This window comes from Centruroides vittatus, unplaced genomic scaffold, assembly GCF_030686945.1.
Source record: "Centruroides vittatus isolate TY-2023 unplaced genomic scaffold, ASM3068694v2 contig_393, whole genome shotgun sequence".
Taxonomy (NCBI): domain Eukaryota; kingdom Metazoa; phylum Arthropoda; class Arachnida; order Scorpiones; family Buthidae; genus Centruroides; species Centruroides vittatus.
The window spans coordinates 1,730,459-1,756,842 of record NW_027122209.1 but is presented as its reverse complement, the minus strand read 5'-3'; the positions used below and the strand labels follow the sequence as shown (position 1 = coordinate 1,756,842).

Sequence of the window (26,384 nt, the reverse complement as noted above, 5' to 3'; positions counted from 1 at the left end):
TATAATGGTTTTCTGTTTAAGACAGACAAAAATTATACAACAATCAATTTTATATTTTTAAATGATACTATAATACATCTATCACTAGCAAATATTTTGACAGTAATTTTGCATACAACTGTTAACATTTTGAAGATTATAATTAATGTTACCTATTTTGTTTACATTGTAATTTAAATTAAATAAAGTATAAGTAATAACTCATTTTAATTATTTTTTCAATATTTATATTTAAATAATTTTAAATTGTTGTTCATATTTGTAAACAGCATATAATTTTCAAGTTGATCTAATGTTAATTTTTATTTTGATGAATAAAACTTTACTTATTTATTACTTTTTGTACTGTATGTATTTAACAAATTTTTTTAATGTTATGTCTGGCTAGAATTTTTTCCTTCTTTCTTTAATTGAAAATGTCATGAAAGTTTAACCTTTTATATTTCATTTTTTTAAATTTTATATTAAACAGAAAAAATAAAAGTGAAAAGTTATATTTAAATCCATTTGTTTAAATCCACATAATTATTTTTATTTATAAATATTTCAGAATTATTTCATAATTCTGACTTTAAAAAACATTACTTTTTTGAAAAAGTTAGTTTGCTTTATTTAGAAAAATTAAGAATAAGCAGCTATTGGTATCATTACAGATCCAATATTAAATCCAATTTGTAGATGATATAAATTTTCAATAATTTTATGCAAATTGTCACAACACTTTCCATCACAAAATACTGTGTGTATTTAGAAATGGTGGCACTGGTAATCAATGAATTGTCATAAAATTTTTGTTATAAATAATCTGTTGGGGATATGAGAGTCAGACTTGACGAAAATTTGGAGAGAAAATTACATTTTTCATCTTTTGAAAGTTTTTCTAACTTTATTACCAGAGGATGATCACATCTCTCTCCCCGGAGTCATTTCCTTTCCCAGAGAACTCATTGAATGTGTCACTGGGAACTAATTGCTAAAATTCACGATTGGTGAAAAAGGATAACGTGATTTGGAGTATAAAAAGGAGTGACTCAAGAACAAGGGGTTGTGAGAGTTTGCGACTCTTCTGGTTATATAGACTATTATAATATAAACTATTCATAACTATTCATAGGTTATTCATAATAAAGCTTCCCTAACTACCTATAAGGATCATATCAACTTTAATGTAGGAAAGATAAGTTAAAGATCTTTATATGGAAATTTCATAAAACAAGTTTATTCTTCTAATATTTAATATCTTTATTAATTTCAAGACTTAAATTTTTATTAATAAATAACACCTGACATTTAATATATAACTATACAAAGAAATAACTGAGATCCAAATGAAAGTGTTCTGCTTTTAACTTAAATCAAGATAATGTCTAATGACAGAGACATTGTTTTGATTCAGTTCCCAATATATTGAAATATTTTTACTATCTAAGCTAATTGACTAGACTCATTCTATTTTATGATCAGATATTTAAATTTATTCTAAAAATGGTTGATTTTAATTTTACTTTATGAAATAGCTTACCTGTTGTTCTGTTAATAAATAACTGTTAATATTTTTTGAAATAATTATTATTAAAATGAGCTATTTCCAATATAAAATTACTTTTTCCATTAGGAGTTGAGAGATAGTTATGTTTCAGTGACTTAGATTAATAAAGCAGATTGTGGGTTGCCTTAATTATTTTTAAAAAATCAGCTTTTAAAAAAAAATTCTGTTGTATTATGCTTTATGACAGAAATTTTCTGCTTTATTCAGCTTAATTTATTTATTTTATGTTATTTTATTTTTTGTTTTTAAATTCCATTTGCCTTTAGCATATAAATTTTCTTCGCATTTGTATTGGTTTACGTGATTCTCAATACTATTTTTACTGTATATCCTTGTCTGAATCCAATAGATCAGCTGAGTTAAACACGAGGTGTGAATATGAATGTCCAAATTTTTTTTTGATAAATGATGATCTCTTTGACATGAGAAGATAGTTCAGGGTAGAAAACTTCTTTCCACATCTGCACAGCTGCTTGCAGGAGTGATAGAGCTTTTAATGCCATCTGACTTAAAGTCAGCATTTCTCTAGTAGAGTGCTTCCTGAAATTTATTATCATTGCACACTGCTCTGTTTTCATTGTTGATCAAAGCATTGTAGTACACTATCTCTTCCTTCGATACCTTTTACTTGGAGAATCTGCATAATTGAGAAGATATGCTGTCCATTGCTTGGTTATGATTTTGATCTAGGACTTCCAGCTCTTTCCAGAACTGCCTTGCTGGATGTTTGCCATCTAGATAAAGTTGGAGCTTTGGACGTATAGTGAGTGTTACAAACCATTTCCAAATGCCTCCAAGAATTTGCCAAATATCACTTCCTACACTAGATTTGGATCCAGGCTATGACTCCAGTTTCTTTATCAAGTTGCATAAGGCTTCAGCTTGGCTTGCAACTGACATGTAGCTGTTTTAGTTGGGACTGATCAAGTAACTTGCCAAGCTCTTGCAACACAGTTTCTTCCATAGTCTGATTTTCTCGAATCCATGTTAGTAGAGCATTCCACCACTTATTGTAGTACAAAACTACTAGCCACCAGGAGCGAATTCTCTGGGCTTGCTTAGCATGTGCCGCATGCTTAAGAGAAAGTTTTGACTGTCAATATACTTTTTATATGAGAACAAATATGCCAATAATAATTTATTCTAACGTGTAAACTTTTTTATCATTTGTGTTTGCTTTTACATTGGCAGCTAGTGGCTAGCTGTTTTAAGTCAGTGCCATGCTTGCGGGAAGTCGATTGCTTGCTTGTTTGGAGGTTTGCCACAGCAAACAAGTGCGTGCACATGACGTCATTTGAAGCATTTAACATGACCAGATTGTATTAAAAGCTTGTGGTACCCAGTCAGCATATATGTATTCGTACAGGGGTGGATCTGCATAGAGATTAATAGGACTTAAGCCCTGGGCCCCCAGTGTCAAGGGCCTACAAAATTTTTAGTACTTTTTCATTATATTTCATATATTTCACTTGTAGATATAATGGGCTTTATAGTCCATACTTTTTTATTCACACCAAATAACATTTCTGCTTATTGTTTAGTGCTAGAAATAAGCCTATTCTTATTATAACTTTCAGCATGCCCAAAAATTTCAGTCAAGATTCGCCCCTGCTAGCCACATTCCCCATCAAGTAATAACTGCTTCTATCTTGGTTAGCAGTGGATGAAATTTCAGTTGAAAGATTTGAGGACCATACAAAGCAAGTTTAAAAGCATTTAACAGTGTTTTTTAATGCTAAAATAATAAATATTTTTCTTGTCATTACTGTCTTCTGTGAAGTTGAATTGAATCTTAAGACGACTTTAGTCTATAAAGAATATCATTTTAAAATTTTCTTTATTACAATGTTTAAATTTAACAACACAGACTGGATATATGTAATTAAACACTACAAAAAACCAAAATTCAGCAGGAAATACAAAAATTTACAAAAGGTCTTTGTTGAAGGTCTTTTAGCCTGGTGATGATCATTTAACACATCTTTAAAAGTTAAAATTTTTGCTTTTGTAGATTTTTATATTTCCTGCTGGTTTTTGGTTTTTTTTTGTAGTGTTTAGTTACAATGATTTTGCTGACATAAAAATCTAATTAAAAATAATGAGACAAGGGATGAAGGCATTCTTAATTTTCACAGAAGCCTTTGAATCTTTGATTAAGAAAGACTTAATTAACTAGTTTAATTGTTTGTTTAGAGAATAAATTTTTAATTTTCAAAAATCTTGGCATCTATATAAATATTTATACAAATTTAGTAAAAATATTTAAACATTTTTGAGTTCTTTTGTATTAAATCATTCAGTTACATTTTGAATTTAGATTATTTTGTCCATTTGGTATTAACTTGATTTAAACAGAAGCTGTAATAACAATGATCATAAAACAACAATATTTAAGAAATATACACCTTTTATCAGAAAAGTTCCAGGACAAAGATTATAAAAAATAGAAAATTGCAATTACAAAGTAATGATCCTAGCTCTTGTCAAAGTAGTCCCTTCAGCTATCTATACACAATTGCCTGTGTTTCTGAAGGTCTTGGAAGCAAGCAGAAAAAGCTTCAACTTCAAGTGTGGTGCTTGTTAGCTCATTTGTCAAAGCCTGTTGGATGTGTGCAGTATCTTGACAAAACATCCCTTTAAGTTTGCAACCCTTTGTCAGAAAAGTGTGATTTTTATTTTTATTGTTTCTGCAATGAAAAAGCAACTGAAAGGGACATTTTGTCAAGATACCACAGACATCCAATGGGTTGTGACAAATGAGCTAACAAGCATCACACTTGAAGTTGAAGCTTTTTCTGCTTGCTTCCAAGACCTCCAGAAACACAGGCAATTGTGTATAGATAGCTGAAGGGACTACTTTGACAAGAGCTAGGATCATTACTTTGTAATTGCAATTTTCTAGTCTTTATGAGCTTTGTTCTGGAACTTTTCTGATGAAGGGGTGTGTGTGTTATCCATTAGATCAGGGATCGGCAACCCATGGCCCACGTTAATATTTTTTGCAGTCCACATTGCATAAAATATGAACAAATATATCAATTTCCCAGCTTAAGGAAGTATGCAGCAAAAATTCAAACAGTTCTACAACTTATGTACATGAATAGTTTTTCTGCAATGAATTTAGTAAAAATTAAAACAAGAAACTGGCTAACAGACACATCAAAACTAATTTAAAACTAGCAGTGACTAATATTTAACCAAATATTTCCAATATATTATGTTTACATCAGTTCCAGAAGCTAAATTAAGTATACTATGCTAATTTATAATTATATATGAATAAATAATTGTGATTTACTGGCATTTTGTTTTCTCTTTTCTCATCTATGCAGCCATGTCAGTTCAAATGTTTTGAAATGCGGTTTACATAGAAAAAGGTTGCCCATCCCTGCATTAGATTTCTATAGAAAATCATGTAGTTTTCATTTGCAAAATTGAAAATAAATTTGTGGTATATGTATAAAATTTCTTTTCAATAAATGTTGACTGACACACTTTTTAGACTTATTATTGTAAATATTTGTTAGACTAATCTAACCATCTGAGCCAACTTAGCTCATTAGACAATGATTTTAAAGTATTTTATATGATAAACATACCATAAAATTTATTTGGATTCAGTTCTGTCCATTTTGTGCAAATCTGATCATAATGGCATTGTACAGCATGGATAAAAGTGGAATATAATATCTTATATTAGCCAGAAGCATGACAATTTGCATTAGATTTAAATTTAATCTCTTGTAACACTAAGCTGATAGTTCACTGTGTAGCTTTGGCCAAAGTGGATTTTTGAAACCGGTAACAATTTTACAGTTTGGCTTATTAATATGGTATTCAGTTAGCTCATTTTTATGGTATTATCTAAATTTGAAATATTTATTAAATAGATAGTACAGCAAAACAATTTTCTTGTATGTCAGATGTCTTAATGGAGGAAAATAAATATTACACACAAAAAGTAGGCAAATACATAAGCAATTTTAGGACTTTAAAGTCTTTTGAATTTGTCTTCAAAGATGCTAACAAAAATAGTTTGGTTGTCATAGTTACAAGAGCAGTTACATAATATGCAAGGAATTAAGAAAAATATTAAATAATAATTTGTTTTATATGCTAACAGAATTTAATGTATTTTTCTTAATCTCTCTCAAAGATGAGTTTAAATTTCTTAGGCATCTTAGTCTTTTGAGACTTTCAATGTGTTAAGAAAAAGAAATCTATTGTTTTTTCTAGTATTTACTTTCTTTTAATAAAACAACATCTTCAAATTACTTTATATGCAGAACAATTTTTTATTAAAAAAATGAAATAATCTGATAGAATTGTTCAGTATTAATTTCTGTTTACTATAAGTATGTTGTCAATAAAATATTAATATTAAATGATAAAAACATAATAAGTTGTGTGTGCATGTATGTATATAATAATTATTATTATGTTGGGTTAAGTGAGATATACTCAGTTAACACCGGTGGCTGTGTACTATGCTGGACCAAAGTCAAGGCATAGTAACCAAAACAGAAATTAAAGAAAGTGTATCAGTGTGTGTGTCTGTATTCAAGAATTTTCTCACAATATGACATGTATTCAATATAGTGGCCTTCTGTAGTGTGATGTATGTGTTTCTATTAATTGTAATGTGCCCAGGCTTTTGTGTAGTGTGTGTGGTATGACACCTGTAGAGGAGAGAACAACAGGTACAATAAGCACCGTATCCATCCTCCACAGATGCCTTATTTCCTGGGCGAGTTCTGTGTACTTGCTAATTTTTTCAGTGCATGCATTTTGTATATTGTGAGTGTTTGGAATGGATATGTCTACAATGTATGTGATTTTATTGTGTTTGTCAATGAGTGTGATGTCTGGTCTGTTGTGGTAAATTGTTTTATCTGTGATTATGGCTCTGTCGTAGTACATTTTGTGCGTGTTGTTTTCAATACTGTCTGTGGAATGTACTTGTAGTATGGTTCGTGGATGTCTACTAATTTGTGTTTCTTTGCAAGCTCTTGGTGTATTATATTTGCTACTTGATTATGTCTGTGTAAATAATCTGTCTGTGCCAAGAGCTTGCAACCAGAAGTGATGTGTTGTATAGTTTCTGGCATGACGTGACATTTTCTGCATGTGTCATTTGTGAGTGTTGCATCTTTGAGTATGTGTTTTCTGTAGTTTTTAGTATTTATGACCTGATCCTGTATGGCGATCATGAATCCTTCCGTCTCCCCAAAGAGGCATCCCCGAGCTAACCAGCTGTTTGACGCAGTTTTGTCAACAAAATCATAGGCCAGATCATAAGGATGCCTGCCATGGAGTGCCTTTCGAGCCCACGATTGCTTAATGGTGTCTATGCTTTTTATATGTTGTGTTGTGTCCATATGATGTGAGTGTAAGTTTAATGGTGTGTTATTTGAGTCTGCTAGAGTTACTGCTTTATGTAATTGTGATGTTTCTTGTTTTTTGTAGAAAAACTCTCGCAGTGACTGTATTTGTTTGTAGTGAAGGTTAACTATGTCAATCAGGCCACGTCCGCCATCTTTACGTGGAAGGGTTAATCTTTCTGTGGCGGATTTAAAATGATGTTGTTTATGCTTAGTAAGTGTAGTTCTTGTTTTCCTTTGGAGTTGCTCAAGATCTGTGTGAGTCCAATGTATAACTCCAAAAGAATATGTGAGTACTGGGATGACATATGTGTTTATTGCTTTAACTGTGTGTTTTGCATTTAACTGTGTTCTGAGAATAGCATTTAATCTACTTTGGTATTCTTTAATTAATCTTTGCTTTATTTGTGTATGTTCTGTTAGTTTGGCCTGTTGGAATCCTAAATACTTGTAGAACTCGCCCTCTTCCATGGATTCAATAATGTCTCCATTTCCAAGCGCAAAATCTTTTCTTCAGGATTCCTTTTTCTATGTGAAGTGTTTTGCATTTATCTAGGCCAAATTCCATTTGTATGTCCTTGGTGTATAAATGTGTGATTTGTAGGAGTTGATGAAGTTGTTTTTGTGTGGATGAATAAAGTTTTATGTCATCCATGTACATGAGATGTGACAGTGTAAACTGTGTTGTTTTTTCGTGTCTGATATTGTAACCATATTGCGTGTTGTTTAACATGTTGGATAATGGGTTAAGGGCTAAGCAGAACCAGAGAGGACTCAAGGAATCTCCTTGAAAAATTCCTCGCCTAATAAAAATTTGGTTTGTTTGTATGGAAGTGTTACTAACCCTGAGATGTAGTGTTGTTCTCCAGTGCTGCATAGTGTTTTGAAAGAATGCAATGAGTGATGGATGTATTTTGTACATGTGTAGAATATGTAGCAGCCAACTGTGTGGAACACTGTCGAATGCTTTTCTGTAGTCTATATATGCCATGTGTATGTTTCTGTGTTGTTTGTGTGCTTGCCGTAGAATGACTGAATCTATGAGTAACTGTTCTTTGCATCCCTTGTGATTTCTATGGCAACCTTTTTGTTGTTCCGTAAGAATGTCGTGTTCTTCAACATGTTTGTATATTTTGTTTGCGATACAGGATGTCAATAATTTGTAGAGTGTTGGAAGACATGTAATTGGTCTGTATTGTGTGGGGTCTGTGGTATTGTTGTTTTTAGGTTTCATGTAGGTGATGCCCTGATTAAGAAAATTTGGCATGTCTTGTGGATTGATGATGATGTGTGTTAGGTGTTTAGCTAGTTCCTGGTGCAGTGATGTAAACTTTTTGTACCAGAAATTGTGAATGTTGTCTACACCAGGTGTCTTCCAGTTGTGTGTTCTGTTAACAGTGTATTGGAAATCATGTATGTTTATTTCAGCACAGGGCATAGTTGGTATGTTGTGCAAGTTTGTGTTCTCCTCCTCGATCCAGCCTGCATCAGCATTGTGCGTGACAGCACTGGACCAAAGAGAAGACCAATATGTTGTGAGTTCTTCTTCTGTTGGTGTGCCACTGTGCTGTGTATCAGTGTTTGCATTGTTATTAATTTGTCTGTAAAAGAGTTTTTCATTGTTTGTAAATAATTTATTTTGTTGTTTTCGTAGTGTACATGTTTTGTATCGTTTGAGTCTACGTGCTTTGGCAGCAAGTTTTTGTTTTAGTGTATCAATGTATTCTGTAATGTGTGTGTTGTGATGTTCATGTTTTGTGTGTGTTTTTATTTTCTTGAAAATGTTTTTGAGCTGTTTCCTTAATTTGGATGTTATGTTGTTTTTAGTGTATTGTGTCAGCCTGCCTAATTGCTGTCTAATGTCATTTATTTGTGTTTCTATTCTTCTCTGCCAGGCAGGCTTGTGATAGTATTGTGTTTTCTGTGTATTTGTCTGTGATTGCACTTTCAGTCCATGGTGTGTCACTACTGTGACTGCCCCAGCATAAACTAATGTATGAATGTCTGCGAGTGTAGAAATTGAATGAATGTAGTGTGGTAGTAAGTGAGTGTTTACATAATTTAGTGTTTTTCCTACTTTCTTTGATGTATTGATTTTTGGTATTTGTGGTCATTGTGTGGGATCTGTGCCTGTATATTTAGTGAGTGTTTCCTGAAATATAAGTGACAGCATATTAACTAAATCCATGTCTATGTTATCTGAGCTTCTGCCTAACTCAAGAACGCGGACCTTGTTAACCCGGGCGACGTCCGAACCGGTATCACACTTTGATCTGGTTATTACCATAATAAATATCTCCACAGAATGTGGGTGTGGTCACTCTTAGCTTCATTTCTTTCCATAGACCTTACTGGCATGGGTGTCCCTACCAGGAGCTTGTGCTCCAGCCTGCATTGCCCTATGGATCAGTAAAATTACTGGGCTCTCCCACCACGACCAGGTGGTGACCATGGGAGAGGAGTTATTGTTGTTATTATTATTATTATTTTTATTATATACATGCACATACATGCACAGATTTAAAAAAAATTAGAGAGACATAACTCTAAGATAAATGTACATATGCACTGTGGATGTCACTCCAACAATTGTTTAGCTTAAGATAAAATTTACGCGAAAGGTGTTAAGGAGTGTTTTAAGTAACTTTTTAATTACTGCCTGAGGACGATGTTCTTATCTACGTTGAAAGCACTAGCCAGAAATAAAAAGCTACTTAAAACTTTCTTAACACCTTTGGTGTGAATTTTCACTTGAGCTAGACATAACTCTAATAATAATAATTTTTTAAATCTGTTATCAGTTACACTATTATTCTTTTTTAAGATTAACTATGATTATGATACATTTATTAGTATAAGATGTTTATAATAATAATAATAATAATAATACATATCATACATATCATGATAGTAACCAGATCTAAATGTGATACCGGCTCGGACGTCGCCCGGGTTAACAAGGTCCGCGTTCGTGAGTTAGGCAGAGGCTCACGTTCGAAAAATAGGCCACAGTCTCCCTTGGTTACCGGTGGCGAAAGCAGCACCGGCCCAAGCATGGCTACTGCAATGCCCTCAACAGATGTGAGGAACCAACCCAGCCTTGGTGTTTCTGTGGCAATGCATCCACAGACCACAAAGGCTGGAAAACCACGCCAACGGATGAAATGGACAGTAGAAATGAACGAGTTTATCATCCGTAATTATTACACGATCACAAAACTCGAAACAAACATGACAGCATACAGACAACAACTACACCATAGATTCACACAACAGTATCCTCATATCACTGTCACCGAACAAAGGGTTGTTGATCAAAAAAGAACAATTATACACAACAACCTTATTTCACAAACAACACTTGAACTTATCAAACAACAAGTTGCTGATCAAGTACATCAACAGACAGAAACATCTAACATTAATGAAGATCATGTAACCTGTCAGGATAATCCAGTAACAAGCATTGATAATAACACACATACAACAATTACCACTAATGATACTACAGACACTTCCTCATCCATCACTGATAACATAGACATGGATTTAGTTAATATGCTGTCACTTATATTTCAGGAAACACTCACTAAATATACAGGCACAGATCCCACACAAAGACTACGAATACCAAAAATCAACACGTCGAAGGAAGTAGGAAAAACACTAAATTATGTAAACACTCACTTACTACCACACTACATTCATTCAATTTCTACACTCGCAGACATTCATACATTAGTTTATGCTGGGGCAGTCACAGTAGTGACACAACATGGACTGAAAGTACAATCACAGACAAATACACAGAAAACACAATTCTATCACAAGCCTGCCTGGCAGAGAAGAATAGAAATACAAATAAATGACATTAGACAGCAGTTAGGCAGGCTGACACAATACACTAAAAACAACATAACACCCAAATTAAGGAAACAGCTCAAAAACATTTTCAAGAAAATAAAAACACACACACAACAGGAACGTCACAACACACACATTACAGAATACATTGATACACTAAAACAAAAACTTGCTGCCAAAGCACGTAGACTCAAACGATACAAAACATGTACACTACGAAAACAACAAAATAAATTATTTACAAACAATGAAAAACTCTTTTACAGACAAATTAATAACAAAGCAAACACTGATACACAGCACAGTGGCACACCAACAGAAGAAGAACTCACAACATACTGGTCTTCTCTTTGGTCCAGTGCTGTCACGCACAATGCTGAAGCAGGCTGGATCAAGGAGGAGAACAAAAACTTGCACAACATACCAACTATGCCCTGTGTTGAAATAAGCATACATGATTTCCAATACACTGTTAACAGAACACACAACTGGAAGACACCTGGTGTAGACAACATTCACAATTTCTGGTACAAAAAGTTTACATCACTGCATCAGGAACTAGCTAAACACCTAACACACATCATCATCAATCCACAAGACGTGCTAAATTTTCTTACTCAGGGCATCACCTACATGAAACCTAAAAACAACAATACCACAGACCCCACACAATACAGACCAATTACGTGTCTCCCAACACTGTACAAATTATAGACATCCTGTATCGCAAACAAAATATACAAACATGTTGAAGAACACGACATTCTAACGAAACAACAAAAAGGTTGCCATAGAAATCACAAGGGATGCAAAGAACAGTTACTCATAGATTCAGTCATTCTACGGCAAGCACACAAACAACACAGAAACATACACATGGCATATATAGACTACAGAAAAGCATTCGACAGTGTTCCACACAGTTGGCTGCTACATATTCTACACATGTACAAAATACATCCATCACTCATTACATTCTTCCAAAACACTATGCAGCACTGGAGAACAACACTACATCTCAGGGTTCATAACACTTCCATACAAACAAACCAAATCTTTATTAGGCGAGGAATTTTTCAAGGAGATTCCTTGAGTCCTCTCTGGTTCTGCCTAGCCTTGAATCCATTATCCAACATGTTAAACAACACACAATATGGCTACAATATCAGGCATGAAAAAACAACACAGTATACACTGTCACATCTCATGTACATGGATGACATAAAACTTTATGCATCCACACAAAAACAACTTCATCAACTCCTACAAATCACACATTCATACACCAAGGACATACAAATGGAATTTGGCCTAGATAAATGCAAAACACTTCACATAGAAAAAGGAATCCTGAAGAAAGAAGATTTTGCACTTGGAAATGGAGACGTTATTGAATCCATGGAAGAGGGCGAGTTCTACAAGTATTTAGGATTCCAACAGGCCAAACTAACAGAACATACACAAATAAAGCAAAGATTAATTAAAGAATACCAAAGTAGGTTAAATGCTATTCTCAGAACACAGTTAAATGCAAAACACACAGTTAAAGCAATAAACACATATGTCATTCCAGTACTCACATATTCTTTTGGAGTTATACATTGGACTCACACAGATCTTGAGCAACTCCAAAGGAAAACAAGAACAACACTTACTAAGCATAAACAACATCATCCTAAATCTGCCACAGAAAGATTAACCCTTCCACGTAAAGATGGCGGACGTGGCCTGATTGACATAGTTAACCTTCACTACAAACAAATACAGTCACTGCGAGAGTTTTTCTACAAAAAACAAGAAACATCACAATTACATAAAGCAGTAACTCTAGCAGACTTGAATAACACACCATTAAACTTACACTCACATCATATGGACACAACACAACATATAAAAAGCATAGACACCATTAAGCAATCGTGGGCTCGAAAGGCACTCCATGGCAGGCATCCTTATGATCTGGCCCAGGATTTTGTTGACAAAACTGCGTCAAACAGCTGGTTAGCTCGGGGATGCCTCTTTGGGGAGACGGAAGGATTCATGATTGCCATACAGGATCAGGTCATAAATACTAAAAACTACAGAAAACACATACTCAAAGATGCAACACTCACAAATGACACATGCAGAAAATGTCACATCATGCCAGAAACTATACAACACATCACCTCTGGTTGCAAGCTCTTGGCACAGACAGATTATTTACACAGACATAATCAAGTAGCAAATATAATACACCAAGAGCTTGCAAAGAAACACAAATTAGTAGACATCCACGAACCATACTACAAATACATTCCACAGACAGTATTGGAAAACAACACGCACAAAATGTACTACGACAGAGCCATAATCACAGATAAAACAATTTACCACAACAGACCAGACATCACACTCATTGACAAACACAATAAAATCACATACATTATAGACATATCCATTCCAAACACTCACAATATACAAAACGCATGCACTGAAAAAATTAGCAAGTACACAGAACTCGCCCAGGAAATAAGGCATCTGTGGAGGATGGATAGGGTGCTTATTGTACCTGTTGTTCTCTCCTCTACAGGTGTCATATCACACACACTACACAAAAGCCTGGGCACATTACAATTGAATAGAAACACATACATCACACTACAGAAGGCCACTGTATTGAATACATGTCATATTGTGAGAAAATTCCTGAATACAGACACACACACTGATACATTTCTTTAATTTCTGTTTTGGTTACTATGCCTTGACTTTGGTCCAGCATAGTACACAGCCACCGGTGTTAACCGAGTATATCTCACTTAACTCAACATAATAATAGTCTTTATTCATAATAAAGTACAAAGAATTGTAAGTATTGTACAAAGTATTAGGTTAATTGTAAAGATGATGATAATTTACTTAAACATATAATTAATTCGTGTAATGAACATTCAATTTGTTAACAATTTGGGTAAAAAAATTAGCAATTTTATACATAGTCATTTTAGATAGATTGGCCAAAGTGGATCTAATTTAATTCGTTATTTGTAGCAAATAGGTCTGAAGTTTGAAATTTTTTTTGGTAGTTTTTCAAAGCTGTACAATCTCTGAGAAGATGAAGTGTGGAAAATGTGTTGGAATTACACCAATAACATGATCTTGAAAAGTCAATATAAGTATTGTTTACAATTAAGGAATATTTGTTGAGTCTCAGTTGAAGTAACATACGTTTGATATTTAAAGATGTGTTCATTGTGATAATGTTCGATTGAGTAGGAAGGCTTAGAATATGTAAGTACCGAGGATGATATGTTGAATTAATTATAGCATTTTGATCACTAATTATCGATTGCAAAAATGCAGAGTCCATCATCATAGAATAGGCATTTTTACAATTGTCAATATCATTGTCAAATAAGGAACTAGATACTCCAAAAGATTGTAAAACTTTATTAACTTTATAGCACCATGTTGTTTTGTTGATATTATCGTTATTAATTGAGTATTCATAATGTGAAATAGAAATTTAATATTATCATCTTTTGAGTTCAATAATCGGTAGTAGAATTTGATTAGTCTTTTCATAAAGGAGGAGAAAAGTTGACATAAGATGTTTATTATTATAACTAGATAATGCTGTATGGCTTTTTTTTTTTTTTGTTGTGGAAAATAATTCCAGACTTGTTCTGGATGAATAACTTAAATTTTATATAATACAGAATTTTATTCAGATCTAAAAAAATAACTTTATTGTTTATAAATTTAACTTATTAGAGTAAAATGCAAATTATAATTCATTCAGACTGCATTTTATCTAAGGAATACAATAATTCTATTCAGAATAAGAAAATAAGACATAAGTGCTCTTGCAAATTAGAGGAAAAAACAAAGAAATTGTTTTCTTAAGCAGTTCATGATAAACAAATATTAGTGAACAGCTGAAGAAACATTACTTATAATTAGAGTAAGTACCTATTAGAAACATGATAAATACTGATTTCTATGCTGATGTACTCAATAAGGAAGTTATCTGATATTATTCAAGGATAAAAATCTAGGACATAAATTTATCTTAGTTTTACATCTCAAGGACCTTTATCTACTGTCACTTATAATTTCGTATATGTGTATATATATACATACACAAAATTATGAGTATATATATAACTAATTATAATTCTGCATATGTTGATTAAAAATAATGTGCTTTACTTTTACTTTTTCTTCAGTTTTTTTGTGTTGATGTGACTTTCCAGTTTTCAATCTTATTTAAGATGACTGTATGTATTTATGCCTTCAATGTGTTATATATACAATTTTTTGATTTTCATAATCTATGTTAGTTTAAATGAAGTAATATCTGAGATGTTTTAATTAATTATAATGTATACTGAAAATTAATTTTTGATTATATAACTTAATTATGCACTGAACAAAATTATATATTGGTGTAATTTAATTATAAATAACTAATTAAAATTAATTAGTTTGGACTTTTCACTTAGCAGAAGTGCTATAATTACTTTTTTTTAAATTCACTATCAGACATTCCTTTTTTAATTAGAAGAAATATATTTTACTATAAAAATTATATTAATATAATTTTAAAACACTATTATACTTCTATAGGAATTTTGTTAACTCTAGAATTTACATAACTTTAAAAGAAAATCCTTTATAAATGATTTTTTGACAGCTAAGAAAATGCTTACTGTTTATTCAATAATAAAAATTTAAGTTAAACATTTGTGTACTTATTTTGAATTATTTGAATTTTTTAATTGAATATTTATAGTTGGAATGTGTGTACAATAATTATTTTAAGATCATGAATACAATTTATTGTATCTCACTATATCTATTTGTAAACGTAATCATAATTTATATATATATATCTCAGAAAATTGAAAATATATTAGATAGTATTCTTCAGTATCTGATTTGCATATTTAGATGTCATAAACAAATGAAGATGCATAATTTTTTGATTTCTTGCATATATTAATTTTTACATATATTTTATTGGAAAAATATTAATTAAAAACTTTAAGAAAATGTACTAAAAAAAACATATAAATTAATACAATGAATAGTCTATTTTTGTTTGTTTACAAATTGACTAAGCTTATCCACAAGTTTAGACTGAAAATTTCCTGTTCTAGATGCAAATCAATGCTGTGCTTTTACTTTTCTGCTGTTAACTTGGCTTGGTAACTTGTATCAATGCTATTAAATTTTGAAGTATAGAACTCAAGGGGGTGGGGAGATGGCAGGGGGTCATGTGTCATATCTTGAGTGGGGTTGGATTTAATGAAAAGTTTACTCATCATTGGCATTTACAGTATTTTTAAAAACTCATCTGTACTGTCAAAATTAATACCTTTTTTGCCTTTTACTTTCCTGGCTACATAACAATGGAATGTATTGGAATCATGTCAGATTTGACCCTCCAATGTTTTTGCAAATTTTGAGTCATCTTAAACCAAAAAAGGCAAAAAAATTTCTGTCTGTGTATGTGTGTTGGCACCTATTTCATTTAATGTCTTAGGATGAGGTAAAGATTAAGAAATGAAATTTGTCATGGTAGCTTGTATATAAGGGGTATTGATGCTATTAAATTTTGGTGGTTAAAGGTCAAGGGGATGGGGAGATTGAGGGGGTGTCATATGTCATATCTCAAATCGTATAAACACATAGGCTAGAACAGTGATGGGCAAACTACGGCCCGCGGGCCAGATGCGGCCCCCTGAAATGTTCTATCCGGCCCGCGCGACATTATTCCTAATCTGACGAATAAAAAAGAATTCAGGCTATAAGAAAAATAAATATTTTCCTCTTTTCTCCTCTCTTTCGTTTTATATCAGTGACGACATACAAATTTATTGACTTATCCTAGATATTGGAATGTTATGTTGAGAGTGAACTGGCTGCTGGCAACTTTGTAGCAAAGAGTAAAACTGGCAACGTGGCTAGATATCGAAACACGTTTCTTGATTCAGACCTGTCTTAGCGTTGTGGTTTGCTAGTTTTTCTCTGCATATGGTAAAAAATTTTAGCCCTAAGACGTTATCCAAGAAACATAAAGTTGATTCTGAGTGTCGTGTCTTCAAAGATGAATGGACTTGGAAGTACTTTTTCACAGTTTTTAGGGATAAACCACTGTGTCTCATCTGCAACGAAACTGTAGCAGTCTACAAAGAATATAACATTTCACGACACTTCAACTCTAAGCACAACGATGTCAAGATTAGAGCCATGACCGAAGAAGAAAGGAAACAAAAAGCAGAAGATTTGCGCAAAAAACTATCAGGTCAGCAAAGTATTTTTAAGAAAGGAAATAGTTCTCAGCAAGCAGCTACACATGCAAGTTATGTTGTAGCATACAATATTGCTAAAAGTAACAAAGCTCTCTCAGATGGAGAGTTTGTTAAACACTGCATGCTCAAAGTTTGCGATATTTTATGTCCTGACAAAAGAAAAGATTTTGAAACAATAAGCTTATCTCGGAAAACAGTGACTTCTAGAATCGAAGCAATAGATAAAAACATATTATCACAGTTGGAATCAAAGATTGGCCAATTTAAATTCTGCTCAATTACTATGGATGAAAGCTGTGATATAAATGATATTGCACAGTTGCTAATATTTATAAGAGGTGTTGACGAAAACTTCTGTATTACAGAGGAACTAGCATGCATGAGGTCGTTGAAGGGAACTACAACAGGGTCAGATATTTTTCATGAATTTATGGAAGGAATTTCAACTTTGAAAGTACCTATAAATTGCATATACTATATATGCAATTTATAGGTACTTTGTAAACTATATACTGTACTATATAGTAACAAATGGAACGAGAAATATGACGGAAAAAATCTGGATTTGTTGGGATCTTTAATGAAAAATAGCCAGATAACAATGTTATATTTCTACATTGCATCATACATCAAGACGCCCTGTGTAAATCTGCTTTGGATATGAAACCTGTGCTTGACGTTATTGTGAAGTTAGTTAATGCTATTCGATCTCGTGGGCTTGCTCACAGACAATTTCGGGAGTTTCTAGAATCCATGCAATCTGAGTACTCTGATATATTGTACTACTCGAAAGTAAGATGGCTTAGCGCAGGACGCGTCTTCGAGCGAGTTTGGCAGCTGAAAGACAAAATAGTGACATTCTTCCTTGAGAAACAGGGGTCTGTAGAGTATAAAATCCTGGAAGATACTGCATGGCTTTTGGATTTTACAAAAGCCATGCAGTATTTTTGCAGATCTTCTCTGCCACATGAACAAGTTGAATGTCAAGATGCAAGGCAAAAATCAATTTATCGATGATACCTGGGGCCATATCAAAGTTTTAAACTACAACTTGTTCTATTCGCGAATCAGCTTGCTAAGAACGACTTGTCTCACTTCCCGAGGTTGAATTCAATAGCCCCGGTGATGAAGGAAAAGCTTAAGAGTTACGAAGATAGTCTGAGAAGGCTCCATGGTGAATTTGAACGAAGATTTGAAGACTTCAGTGCCATTGAAAAAGACTTTGAAATTTTCGGTATGCCTTTTAATGTGAACTGTGACACAGTGAAACCAGACTTGCAACTTGAATTGATTGAATTACAATGTAACACTCAACTCAAACAGTTGTTTCTTAATGTTCCAAAATTAGAGTTCTACAAGTCCTTCTCGAAATCCACTTTCCCAAATCTGATATCTCATGCCCAGAAAGTTACTGCTATGTTTGCTTCATCATATATATGTGAACAGGTGTTTTCTACAATGAAACTTCGAAAGAGTTGCCTTAGAAACAGACTGACAGATGAGCATTTAACTTCTCTTCTAAGAATAAGTGCATCCCAGTTCGAACCAAATTATGAAAAACTTGTAGAAATGCAGTCACAGTTTTATTCATCACATTCTCTTCGTAATCTTTCAGTCATTAATAGGGCTTAGTATCACAAAAAATACAAAAATTTTGTAAAATGTATCATTGTTATTTTTTAATAAATTATATTGGTCCGCCTAAAGTTTTTTTTCTTTTCCTTTGGCCCCTTCTTTAAAAAGTTTGCCCATCACTGGTCTAGAATAACTCTAGAATATTCTAGCCCATGTTTTTTATGGTTTAACAAAAATCCTTTTAGTTCTACTATCAGGTCAGTCCATAAGTCCATGAGCATTTTTATGACCTTGAGAAAAATCTTGTTTTGCTGTTAAAAATGTCAGTCTTATGTGATAATTTTTACACTGAAGTGTTAAATTGGATCTCATTCATATAATACTGTTCAGAATTGTGAACATTTCAGTTGTTTATTTTCATTAAAATGGAAGTAACCGATGAATACAAAAGACATGTTTTATACTTTTTGTTTTTAAGTGATGAGAATGCTACAAATGCAGCCAAAAAAATAAATACTGTACATAATCAAATTGTAATTAGTGCAAGGACTGCGCAGAAGTGGTTTGAAAGATTTAGAAACAATGATTTTAGTGTGGAGGATAAGGCTCGTACTGGAAGACCCATTGACTTTGATGAGGATGCTCTCTCTGCACTAGTTGAAGCAGAACCATCTTTAACAGTTGATGAAATTGTGGAACGTTTAAATTCATCCCATGGAACTGTTCATAGACACCTGCAACAAATCGGAAAAGTTTCAAAGCTAGGAAAATGGATACCACATGAACTGTCAATAGCTAACCGACAACAACGTGTAAATATTTGCATGTCTCTTTTATCCCATATTGCTTTAGAACCTTTTCTTGGTAGGCTGGTTACTGGAGACGAAAAATGGATCCTCTATAATAATGTGACGAGAAAAAGACAATGGATGGATCGCGACAAGCAGCCAAAACCGACTGCAAAAGGTGGGTTGCATCCAACAAAAATTCTTTTGTCTGTTTGGTGGGATATGTCAGGTGTAATTCACTTTGAGCTGTTAGAACCTAATCAAACAATTACAGCTCAAATGTATTGTGAGCAATTAGAGCATTTAAATGAAAAATTGAAAAAAAATCGACCGTCGTTAGTGAACAGAAAGCAGGTTCTCTTGCAGCATAACAATGCCAGACCACACGCTGCAAAAATAACTGTACAGAAACTTGAAAGCTACAAGTGGGAAATTTTACCTCATCCACCATATTTGCCAGATATTGCTCCCAGTGATTATCATTTTTTTCGCAGTTTGCAGAATTTTTTAAAAGGGAAAACTTTTGAGGATGAGAACAATGTAAAAAAGGCTATTTCTGAATATTTTGATTCAAAACCGAAATCATTTTACGAAGACGGGATTAAAAAGCTATCATCAAAATGGCAAGAAATTGTACAAAATAATGGTGAATACATTATAGATTGAAATAAAATTTAATTAAAATTTTCTGCTGCTTTTTTGTAGATAAAAATACGCATGAACTTATGGACTGACCTGATATTTTAGTTATTTCACCCATGTTTTACATAGCAATTTGGTTATTCCAGTAGCCACTATAATAACCTTAGATAATTATATTTACTGTGAAAAACTTTTGTACGTGTATGTTAAATATATTTTAATACATTCTGTAAATCTTACATAATTTTTTGCCAATATATTTGATATAATAGGACTGAAGAAGGGCATTAAGCCTGAAATTGATATTTTCAATTGTTTATTATTTGCAGTTTTGTGAGTTGCTATGGTTTGTCATTTTCAATGTCATATAGTTATAGCAAATTTTTTGAAAAATATCTACAGATAGACCAAAACTAAAAATATTTTAGCATTAAATAAAGGAATTGAATTTTTTGGAGACATTATTTTGTATTACCGTATTTTACGGACTATAAGACGCACCTTAATTTTTAAGCAATTTTTTTAAAAAAATACCTATAAGACGCTACGGAGTATAAGACGCACCTGAATTTTGGAGGCAATTTTTCGAAGAAAAAAGTGCGTCTTATAGTCCGTAAAATACGGTAATAACCAGAAGGGGCTTTAAAAATTAAATAGAAAAGAATAAATGATTCTGATGGAAATTGTAAGAAGTTAGCTCAAAAGACTGTAAAATAGCTTTTTAATAATTTTTTTTATTGATGTTATGTTCCCAAATCCATTAACATTATTACTATCTGTTATAAAAGTATTTTGTGCTTTGGTTAGAAAATATCGATTCATGTTTATTGGCTAATAAATAATGTCAGTGTAATTTATTGGCTCTACAATGTCAAGGCATGTATATAGGCTATGTGATAGTTCTTTACTTTCTATAATTTCTTGTTTCATCAAACAGGATTTACTTTGCTGCTTATCTTACATTCATTAACAGGAAAAGTTGGTCTTGCTTAATTTATAAGATTTAATATTTCTTGGTATAAATTCACTTATTTATTATTTTACTTTTACTTTTTTTATAACTTTAAAATACATAAGAGAAACTTGAACACTTCTTATTTACAGAGTTAACATTTTAATTTTAAAAACGGAAATTTTTTGTGAATATTTCTAAATATATTAATCAATGTCAAAAAATTTCTGAGAAGTAATCTTGAAAGCAGGTGTTCAGCAGGTGTTTGATTTGAGTGTAACCTTTTTTTCTTAGAAAAATGTCTACAAAATAATATAATTTAAACATGTCTTTCTTAATTCATTTATTAATTTTGAATACCTTATTCAAATATTTATGATAAATCAAATTACTATACTCTTCATATAGATTTAAATTATAAAATAAATAAATCCAGTTTTTTTAATTAGAGAAAATAAGGATATATAAAAAAGGAATTTAATATTTAAAACTTTTAATATTAAATTATAAAATTTAATTTGATGATTAATTATTTCTTATCTGAAAAGAAATCGCTAGAGATCCTTGCATCTTATCCATCTCCAGAGAAACTGATTGATATATTATCGTATTGATCATAAAAAAGAGAGCTTTTGTTTGTTTCTTTTCATCTGTTCTGGAATGAAATCAGATATCTAATTACACTTTGTCTCTCTTATAACTAGAATAATTATGATTATGAATAATAATTTTCAGGTATATATAGAAAAAAATTCTACTTTATTATTACAATTATTATTTTTTCTACTGATTAATTTTGGTTTTGATTTCTAATTAGATTATTTGTTTTTAAACAAAGATCATTATGTTTATTACATGATTGCAAAGATTGTTATTTTTAAATAACAGCTGAAAATATTGCCTTTAGAAATATTAAAATATTTTCAGAATGAACATAAACATTTTTTAAGTGAAATAAAATATTAATAAAACCAATAATTACAAGACTTTGATATTGAGTTATCTAAAGTAATGAGTTCCATTTAATTATTTATAGTATTTGATTAAAAAAATATGCTGTGAATTGAAAATATTTATTTTTTAAAATTTTATATCAAAAATTGCTTTTTATATGGTGATTCTTATTAAATTTTAATGTTTTAAGTAAATTTTTCTGTACTAAAAGTACAGAAAAATTTACAAAAAAGATTCAATGTATAGTATAATTTAATTATCACAGAATATTTTGCTGGCAAAGCTTTTTAATTTGTAAAATAATGTAAATCCTATTGATTGAAAGTTGTCTGGATATTGCTGTATAAAAAGATTGTTTTATGTTTAATATTTTTTATTTATTTGAGAGTATTTTATGTATACTAGATCATTTTTAAAACTGAACATTTAGAATTTTAAGTAGCTAGAGAAATAATATTGCTTTGAATACTGTATGTTTAATTTGAGAATACTGTATATATATTTAATTTAATGTAAAGAAATAGCCTGAAAACAATTTTTCTCCATAACCAATTATTTAAGTAAATTAGTTTCTTAAATTATTCTCAGAATTAAAATATTAAAAATTTAAATGCAATGCCCAATAACTAACAGATCTATGAATGCCCGTCCTCAGTTTTCACAAATGTTTGGCCCCAGCAGAATCTGAATTTGCAGCCTGATAAACAAGGTTCAGTACTTTAACAAAATGTTACATTATTAATTCTTACAACAAAATGTTGTATGAATTAATACTAAAAGATTGTGTCTCCATTTTAGAATTTGTTTTGCTGAAACAATTTGAGTATTTTTGTATTACAAAATTATTGTTTATATTAAAAAATACAACTTTTTCAAAAAATTTCTAATTTCAAAACTTCTGCTTCAGTTTCCTTCTGGATGTTCTTTGCATTTTTCTAAACACAAGAGGACATATCCCTAATAAGCCAAACAACTACTGGATACATCAAGCTTTTCTCCATGATTGTATTTAATTAATTTCTAAATAATTCATCACTAGAGGGAGGTGCATCTTTTATTAAATATTTAATAAGAGATGGTGCCTAACACCTCCCTCTAGTGATGAATTAAATACTAAAGGAGCTCTATGTAATCATCTGGTAGTTGTTTAGCTTATTACAAATATATTGTGTTTCATGTTTGTAGCTCTAATTCCTTAAGTACTTTTGAAGTTATTTAGTCATAATCCTCTAAAAGCTATTTGGAAACTTGTTCTGTTTTGATTTCCATTTTTTAACCATTTATAATTAACAGGAAAACATTTAAAATGTTTAAATAACTTAAATTTCTAATCTGTGTACTTCAGGGTTTTAAATGTTCCAATTCTGATATTCAGACAGTCGATGACCCAAGACTGCAATTAAACTAGATGTTTTTATTTACAATTATACTTGACATATTTGAATTGTAAATGAAAACATGTGGATTTAATTGCATCTTGGGTCTTCACTTGTTTGAATATTGAAATTGGAACAATTAAAACACCAAAGAACTTGGAATACAAATTTAAGTTATTTCTATTATTTCTGATTCTGGCAATTAGTTATCTATACCAGGGGTGGCCAACTTTTGTGTACATAAGATCTACTTTTTATCGTAAAAATGTCTCGCGATCGACTTGTTGTCGTAGGCATAGTCTAAGTGGCGAGGGGGGTGTGAAATACATACTATGTTTATACACTGTGCTTCAGTACGAGGTGCACTCCCGCGAGCTATGGGTAGATAAGGAAAATATATGTTCAAAACTATTTTTTTATTTTTTAAATCATTTATTAAGTCTTCAAGATATAGGCTCATAAAGAAAATAAATTTCCAGACCCAACTTTTGATATTTGCAGTTAAGAGTTCATTCCGTACAGGCGGCACCTAAAAAAATCGATTTTTCGACACTTTCAAGATAGATTTTTATTAACTTAAAATATAATTTAATTTTTTTAATCAATTACAATGTATAAATTGTGGTACTATTTGTTCGTAAACTTGAAAAAGTTGTTATAAAACTGCACAGTACGGCTGATAATTTGATTATAAGATTTTACTTTCGCGATTTTTTTTTTTTTTTTTTTTTTGGGCGAGGAAAATTTATCATGGAAGAATGATATAAGACTTTTAGACTTATTTTTTGCTAATCTATCAATAGCTTGGAGGAGTGCTCTTTGTACTAAAACACCCTGTATATCTACCTACGTAAAAAACAACGTAATTATTTAACGGGCCAAAATACTCACGTCCGGGGGAATTAAAACAACATGAGTAATTATTAACAATATTTATTAATTCAAATTAGCTACTGATGAAGACAGATTTAGAATTTATTTTATTACGTTACATTAATGGGAGGACTGAGTTTGCACGTCTCTTACCAAGGAAACATAATTAGGTGTATATCCTGACAAAGATAATAATAATGATTCTTCAGTATGGGAATCAGTCCGGACAGAATGTTTAGTCTTCGTTAACTTTAAGTATGAAAATGCCAATTCACACAGGTATGTAGTTCCGAAACAGGAATAAATATATTTGCTACATTTGGTGATTCTGGGATATTTTTCTCAATTGACGTATTTCCAAAAATCCAAAAATATAGAGGTCTGTTGCCGAAAACGCTCACTTATCAAGTAAATAGATAGGTAAGAAAAGCCATAATTTAATTTAAAACATAAAGAACAGGTACTTACATTTTAAACAAATGAAAAATTGAAACTCAACGTTGTCACCGTGGATAAACAATATTGATTAATAATAATAATATTGTTAATACTAAAGAAAAGAAGCTACCGCATGACAGTATCAAATATTCAAGCTAAATGGCTGTGTTTTCTACGAGTCCAGTCATAACTGCATGCATATTGTTGCTTTTGCGCGTTACGTTCACGCGTTGCATTCAGTTACAAGTGTAACACATTAAGTCAAGACATCGCGAGCGATCGACCAAAATTGGCATCGCGATCGACTTGTTGGCCACCCCTGATCTATACTAATAAAGAGGAAATGTTTGTAAGTTTGTATGTAACAGGTAATCTTCGAAACTACTCATCCGATTTCAAAAATTCTTTCACCAATATTTAGAATGGACCTTCAGGGTGGACATAGGCTGTATATTATTCCGTTAAACATTCGTATAAATTATATAAATTAAAAGATATCATCTAGGATTAAGGCTTTTATGTCTAACAGATGGCGCTAACTCCGACGACCTAAGTTTGCTTCTCTGTGAGGCATCGTGCTTTTCTATGAGGATGAACTAAAGCATATCATCTTTTATCTATCTATATAAATAAAAATGTAATGTTCATTTGTTCTTACCGATTCCTTTGAAATTTTGACACAATGTTGCATTCGAATATGCACGTGTTTTTATATAATATATATGTCGAAATTCCCCCACTGGGGGAGATGGACAGGATTAAGGCTTACCTGAAGAACTCTGCTTCTATTAAACTATTTTAGATGCAGTTTTTTGTGTTTTTGATTGCGTTTTAATAGGGTACATCAACAGAATGTATACTAAGAAGGGATTTTTTGAAATTCCCCCCATGGGAGAAGTGTTATACATTTATAATAGATACATTTTGAGCCACAACGTGTGGCCGGGTCTGCTAGTTTAAAATGTTTTATGCAAGTTTTTACTGTGATGAATAGCATTTTCATTTGATGTTTCTGAATGCACAGAGTAAAATTATATTATATGGTATCAAAGTATATTATTTGAGAAAAATACAAGCAAACCAGGATATTCACCATGGGTAGAATTCAATAGAACTATGTTCAGTTTCTGATATTTTGAATATAAGAAACTGGAGAAGTATGGTTTGCTGATTTAAATTAAGAGTCAGATTCAATGATATTAGAAAGTTAATCTTTAGGGATTGCATTACCAGCTAACAAATGTATTAGCAAATATACCAGTAATTTGATATTTTTTACTAGTAAATTTGGTAAAAATAGGTAGATATGAAATATTGTTTTTGTAGACATAAATTTATTTATATACATTTTCATGTATATTTGTTTTTACTTAAATCATAAAAGTAGTTTGTCATTTATATTTTAAATTATTACTTCACTTTAAAAATTGTAAAGAATTGTGTTGTAAAAGTATTATAACAGTTTGCTGGACAGTTTGGCAATTTTTCTTTATCTATAAGACCTAGCAAGACTGATTTAAATTTAGCAAGTGTTTAATTGACAAAATAGACATATTTGAGTGTGAGTACTTACACTGACAACTTTTAATCATGGGAACTAAAAAACTACAGTATGCTCTTTTTCAGGCAATGAAACTGTTGCTTTTCAAAATAGAACCAAAGGAATCTAACTGGACATAGCACACTAGCAATT

The 26,384-nt window shown here is 31.6% G+C and overlaps 4 protein-coding genes across 6 annotated transcripts in view; 3 read left to right on the top strand and 1 right to left on the bottom strand.

Moving 5' to 3' along the window:
• LOC136976092 (S-adenosylmethionine synthase-like) overlaps positions 1-26,384 on the bottom strand; it is a 274,541-nt gene that overhangs the window by 74,724 nt on the left and 173,433 nt on the right. The window lies entirely within an intron of this gene.
• The window catches only part of LOC136976088 (serine-rich adhesin for platelets), a 73,667-nt gene that overhangs the window by 8,779 nt on the left and 38,504 nt on the right, over positions 1-26,384 (top strand). The window lies entirely within an intron of this gene.
• On the top strand, positions 16,816-17,586 carry LOC136976116 (general transcription factor II-I repeat domain-containing protein 2-like). The gene has a single exon (XM_067271330.1). It carries the CDS (start codon positions 16,816-16,818, stop codon positions 17,584-17,586), a length of 771 nt encoding a protein of 256 aa, XP_067127431.1.
• LOC136976115 (EPM2A-interacting protein 1-like) lies at positions 18,219-18,725 on the top strand. Its single transcript, XM_067271328.1, has one exon. It carries the CDS (start codon positions 18,219-18,221, stop codon positions 18,723-18,725), a length of 507 nt encoding a protein of 168 aa, XP_067127429.1.

Coding starts and splice junctions, on each gene's coding strand:
- LOC136976116 (XM_067271330.1), top strand. CDS start 16,816: ATGGTAAAAAATTTTAGCCCTAAGACGTTATCCAAGAAACATAAAGTT.
- LOC136976115 (XM_067271328.1), top strand. CDS start 18,219: ATGAAGGAAAAGCTTAAGAGTTACGAAGATAGTCTGAGAAGGCTCCAT.